The sequence below is a fragment of the Euprymna scolopes genome, chromosome 1 (assembly GCF_053919585.1).
Source record: "Euprymna scolopes isolate OS-2025 chromosome 1, ASM5391958v1, whole genome shotgun sequence".
In the NCBI taxonomy this organism is placed as follows: domain Eukaryota; kingdom Metazoa; phylum Mollusca; class Cephalopoda; order Sepiida; family Sepiolidae; genus Euprymna; species Euprymna scolopes.
The window spans coordinates 107,341,661-107,348,043 of NC_136482.1; the positions used below are offsets into that span (position 1 = coordinate 107,341,661).

At 32.6% G+C, this 6,383-nt stretch overlaps 1 protein-coding gene across 1 annotated transcript; it reads left to right on the forward strand.

Moving 5' to 3' along the window:
* The first annotated feature begins 1,588 nt into the window (after positions 1 to 1,588).
* Positions 1,589 to 5,991, forward strand: LOC145263500 (uncharacterized). The gene has a single exon (XM_080120402.1). It carries the CDS (start codon positions 1,688 to 1,690, stop codon positions 3,152 to 3,154), a length of 1,467 nt encoding a protein of 488 aa, XP_079976528.1. The 5' UTR covers positions 1,589 to 1,687; the 3' UTR covers positions 3,155 to 5,991.
* Positions 5,992 to 6,383: the final 392 nt, after the last annotated feature.

Sequence of the window (6,383 nt, forward strand, 5' to 3'; positions counted from 1 at the left end):
TTAAAACAGTCACTATTCTTTAACTCGACTTCTTAAAATTATTCACTTCTAAACCTTAAAATAATTTACTCATATTAGAATAACATTAATCGCGGGGCGCAGTATGACTGCTACAACTAAAAAGGGTGTTATGAACAGCTACTCTCATTCATAACTGTCTTTATTGTATTGATACATTTTAAAATCGACTTCTTTGTCCATGTGTAAGATCGTTTCTATTCTCTGTTGCTTTTTTTTCTCACAGTAAATATGTTGCTAATCTTTCCATCGCGGTCTATAGTGACGATTATCGATTTAGCTCTAATCTCTGGTTCCTCATCAGCTTATTATAACAATTGCAAAGAACAATCCTAAATATAAAACTGGATTTTCAATGAACAAAGATTTTTTTCCGACAATTACCATTCGTAGAAGACATTACCACGAGACTCTATTCCTATAGAGTACAACACCGTCGTCTATAAATCCAATATTTTTATATTTCTCAATAAGTTATCATATATTTTGACAATTCATTCTTTTCGAACATGTCATAATAGTTTACATTATGCAACTGACAATTGAACCATCTCATTAACTATTATCTTCGAAAGGCATTCGGGCTAACTTGATATGAGCTATTCTACTAGTTAGAAAGAGAATTTACTGCAAGGATTATTTTAGAGAAAGTTTTAGTTAACCTTAATCTACGAAACTGACCGAACTAAAGCGACAATCACTGTTGACAAAGGGAACATACTTCCTCTAATGGAGGAAGTTTTAAGCCGTCTGCAGTCGCATATATTGAACCCATGAAAGATAATGACGCAGGGTTGCTGCAGCTCTTGAAGGAATGTGTTAACATCCTCCTGTATGAAGCGTCTGGTATTCTCAAATAGTCTTCCATTTACTAATGGCCACGCCTTACCTTGCATAATTTCCATGATCTAACAAGTATCGGTATCAACCTTTATTATGCCGAAATTATCTTGAGTAACAATTTCATATTCTCAGATAAAATGTAAAATGAGATAAAATTTTTGACATTTCTAGAATCTTAGAAGTATTTAACATACGGAAACTAATATATGGAATTGTTTGTTTGATAATATACAGGACATTTAACAATTAAAAAAAACTTGTAAGCAAAATTTAAAAAACAACATTTAACGCATAACAACCACAACATAATCGTATTAAAAAAAAATCAACGATTTGCTTCGATAATGTAAGGCGATTATTTTTTAAATGTGGGAACAATAGAATAAAATAATAGGGTAATAATAGTTTAACTGTTCATCATGCAATTAAACAAAGTAAAGCTGTCTATTCAGTCGCCATTTTGTGTTCCATTTATCAATAAGGCACACGAATACTGAAAACTAATTTAAAAAATCTCTTAAATACTATTCCGCACACAAAACACACAATGGTGAACATTTTATTCTAAAGCATTTTCACTGAATTTTATTTATTTATAATTTCTTATTTATTCATGTATTATTGGGTATGAACAATTCGGGACGTAATATACTTTTGATTAAAGGGGAGTGGACATTATCACCCCCATAAATTCTTAGATTAATTCATACACTATATAAGTAGAAAGCTTAGTAAGTTTCTCTTTACGATTTTACGCAATCCTGTAGCAAAGTAATTACAGTAAAAGTGGTGACTTTGAATAATTGCTTTCTTTAAAAAAAATACAATGGGAAAAGGATTATCCAAATCCCGCGTGCGAAAAGCTTCTGATATTGATTTAATTCCAGGCGCCCTACCAATTGGCGATCTTGCATTAAAAACATACAATATCGAAAATCTTGTTTTTGCAAGCGGTGGATCTCTGAGTTACTCTTATGCCGGTGGTGTTCGTGTTCTTGAGAAGCTCGGAATCATAAAGGGTATCAAACGTTTTGCAGGTGTCGGTACTGGCGCTATAATTGCTGCTCTCTTCGCTATGGGTTTCGATTCCGATGAGATTCAAGACATTCTCGACCAGACAATATTCGATTTGATCGATGACGATCAAGAAGGATTTGATGAAATACTAGATAATCTGATCGAGAAATACGGATGGAATTCCGGGTTTAAATTCCAAGAATCGTTCAATGACTTAGTGATGTTCAAATTAGGCCAACCTACTATTACCTTCTTGCAGCTGTATGAACTGACTGGCAAAGAACTCTGCATCGTTGCGGCTAACGTTGACAATTACTGCCTCGAACACTTTCATCCTAAAACGACTCCTCACCTGTCGATCACCACTGCTATATTCACCTCCCTCGTCATCCCTGGAATATTCACCCCAATTAAATATGGTCCTTGCACGGATAAATATCGTTTTGTAAATGGTAGCTTACTCTGCACATATCCGATACATTGTTTTGATGGATCCTTTTTGTCTATGGATTCTTCTGATTATCTTTTAAATGAATTGAAAACGCCTTTGGATTTTCTCTCCCTTAATTCTGTGTTTAGTCAGAAAAATGACCGAACGATTGGATTCTACCCTATTGAGAGCAACCAGGAAATTAATTATAAGAAACTGAAAGAACAGTTAACGAATGCTAAAGGCTGCATTAAAATACCTGAAACAACAATCGGCATGCAACACAAGTGCCAGCAACAACGAAGGAAACGTTTGAGTTATCAATTCACAAATTTACGCAATGCTTGCAAAAACTTAATGATTGCCATCGACAGTTCTTGCGACGAGGACGGAACTATTTCGAGAGACTTATTAGCAAATAAAATATTTGCTGGAGATCTCCTTGGCAAAGCAGATCTCATGACGTTTTTTCCAGAATTTGGAAACGAAGCAAAGGAATGCTCCAAATTTTTAAGAATCATTTCCAAAAATGACGTACTGAAAAAGATCGCTTTGAAAGAATTCATCGATGGAAAACTATTGCGTCTTTTAGATCAGTTTTCTAGTCACAGCAGAACTCCTGTAAGCAGCTTGCATATGTATTTTGGTTCAGTTTTTGAATCGAAACGGCATTCGACAAACATATTGCCAGAATCCGATTTTGATAGAACGGTTTCCATATTCTGTCGCCATGTTGGTAGCAGAAACATAAATTTTGAAGACGATGACCAAACCTTTCTATATTTTCAAGGCTGGAATGCAACTGTTTCCTTTTTAAGAGAAAAAAATGCTTCCACGTCAAGTTAGTCCAAATTATTTGAGCCAAATCTACTTAAAAAAAAAACGTCAATATTGATAAATAACGCATGAAGTTTAGAAATGCATGTTTAACTTTAATCGGTTGCTTAAATTCACAAAACACTGGAAAAATAGACTATTCATTAAGTCTTTTATATCCGTTACATGTAACCCACGTTAACTATGATTTTACTATGAAAACCAACGAACATTTTGTCTTTAATTGTTTCTGTTTGCTTATTTACTCCTGTTAAACTTGACAATAAAAGTGATCATTTTATTACGTTATTATACTGAGTAAAACTTACCAATTGTGCTATTTCTTGTTTAAATTTAATGCATTAAAAATCGTTTGACTATATATTTTTTTTAATTTGTTAACAACCTCGCTAGATGACGAGTTTACTATAATACGATTAATGAACATGATTTAAAGGGTGGCATATTGGTATTTTTCTTATGTCGAAATCACAAACCTTTTAAATTTAATTACCGATTAAATGTTTTTTTAAATTGTAATTGTTAATTTTAAAACTTGTAATTCTTAAGGGTGAATGTGAGCCATATTTAGTTTCCTGGATGGCGTAAGAAAACGTTTACCCACTTTGAAATTCTAACAATAACCATTTGGCATCAATTAGTAAATGTTATGTACACTTCAGTTTTGAAGTAATTTTTATAAGTTTCAATTGTGGTCATAAAAAAACGGATTTTAGTTTGAAAGTTAAGATTGGAAATTTCCTATAAATCATTTGACACTAATTAAACTAGTTTCTTAAAATATGTCGTTGATTTGGATTTTCGGAAAAAAGTCGCAATGTGTATGTAAAAATGCTAACGATTTTAAATCTTTCAAGAAATGAACTCTTGATTTCTAAACTTTATACGGGAAAACAACCAGTTCAACTAACTTTAACCTTTATTGTTCGAGTATATAAACTAGACATTTACATACAGTTGCATGTTAATCGAAACGTTGTCCATGTGTAGTCTTAATAAAAAAAATAATTCATTTTTTCTAAATACATACTGTTTTTTTTTTTTTTTTTTTTTTTTTTTCTTTCCTGTGAAGGACACAACACATGTTGTTTTGCTAAATATCAGTACAGACTTTTAAAAGCTGTAAATACTCAATATTCTTAATAATTTTACTAGCAGAACCTGTGGAAATTCCGCAGGGGATTCCTTCATGTAATATGTTGACGCTGGCATTCTGTAGATGTTCAGTGTAAATGGAGACGCTCTGATATTATTGTAGCTTTTTTTCGTTAAAACTTCAAAAGTATTTATCTAAGCTAGCACGGACGCCCGGCAAAGCCCGGTCGTAAAGTATGCTTGATTATATTTTAATTTTTGCAAATTTCGTATATATTATAGGGAAAATGTTCTATCGATTGTTTATATATTATAAAGTTGCGAGTTAACACTGTGTGTGTGTATATATATATATATATATATATATATATATATATATATATATATATTATAACTTCTTTCAGCCCGGCCGAAAAAAAAAATGAATTCTTTGATAAAATTATTTATAGAAAAAAAATAGATGGCTTATGAGCCATCAGCTATAACCGAGACCAAAGCTTATGAAGAATTCTTTGTAAAATTATTTACAAGAAATGAAGGTGCATCACAAACGACCCGGATATAACCGTGATACAGAAAAAAAAACACGTGCATTCGTATTAATATATAGATCTGAATGAGGGGAAAATATTGAGTTAGCAGATTAATGGAGATATCTTAATTTTTTAAAGTAATACGTTAAGTAAAGCTTATAACAGTATTTTACGTCCCTAAATCCGTATTCACTTATGTATTGAATACTTTTGTCAACATTTCGGCTAGTACACTAACCTCCTGTTACCTAAACGGGGCCCAGTAGATCGTTCCAAGCTCTAGAACAAATCTTATCCCCATACGAAAGCATCCCTTGGATTTTTTTTTTACAGGTACTACAACGGAATGCGCTCAGACGAATTTTCTATATTTGTGTCCCTCTCACGATAGTATTCTTAATTGGTGTAGATGCCTCCGTACAGTCTCAACAGACTATAATACACCCTGCAATGATAGCTGTGCGAGTAACTGTGAGGAAAGAGTTGCGCTATATCTAACCACACCTCTCCTGAATCTGCACTGCTTTAGTTACAAGAAGTGTTAGACTACTGGAAACAGTGCATAGATAAGCGGTGAGCACATAACGGGCTTTATATGCGCTAATCTACCAACTAGTCAATACGTAATATCCCATTTTTCCATGTAGAAGTTAACCGATGCAGTAAGGCTTTTGAATCTAGTAATTGGTCTACTTATAAAACTTGCTTTTGCAATTCCTCGACAGTGCTAATGTCCACAAATTTAAACGCAATGTAAATAATTATTTATACAGAATTCCTTGCTTAGTATGTCCATAAATGCTCATAACGCTAACCGGTTCTGTATATCGGTGGCAATATTTTTTTAGGTCATTTACTGTGTCTTTATACACACGTAATTAACTTGCAGGCATTTAAATTCGCCCAATGAGCAAAATTCTAGTTTGTGCTTAATACGGTGTTCGTAATGTTAGTACATACCATTTTATGTTAACTTATTTTATTCCAAACTCTATTTCTATATTTTTTAATAATGCACCCTATATGTTAATACATTAAAAGTGATTTTTTTAAAAGAAATATTTACCTTACACTATAGAAAAAATTACGTATTTATATATTGTTTTAATTTCAATTACACATACTTTTAGTTTAAATAATATCAAGCTGTGAAACGCAATTATTTTTAGAAGAATGTCATCTACATGCATACCAGTTGAAATAGCGCTTATTGTAAAATATTTGGATAGTAAATAATACAGACGGATGTACACACCATCATGGTATTTCCAAAGTCTCGCTAGTTTGTATAATCTTAACTTGGCGACATATTGAAAGCAATTCTAATCAATTCTTAAATAACCTTGCGAATACTGAGTTTGTTAGTAAGCGACCTATTCCACACTAACGTATGTTTATGGATATATAATCTTAAATCCCTCGTCCATATAACTCTATTTTGGATGAAAACTTAAACATATCTAATAAAGTTTTAAAAAATCACAACTTCGGATGGATGTACAGGCACTTTCTCTGAGAAAGCACTAACGATGGAATCGCCAATTTTTCAATCAAATCTACCTGCGTTAGCAGGGGAGTTATTATGGTGTACCGGGTGGAAGCTTTATATA

Excerpts from the sequence above, each read along its gene's own strand:
- LOC145263500 (XM_080120402.1), top strand. The coding sequence starts at position 1,688 with ATGGGAAAAGGATTATCCAAATCCCGCGTGCGAAAAGCTTCTGATATT.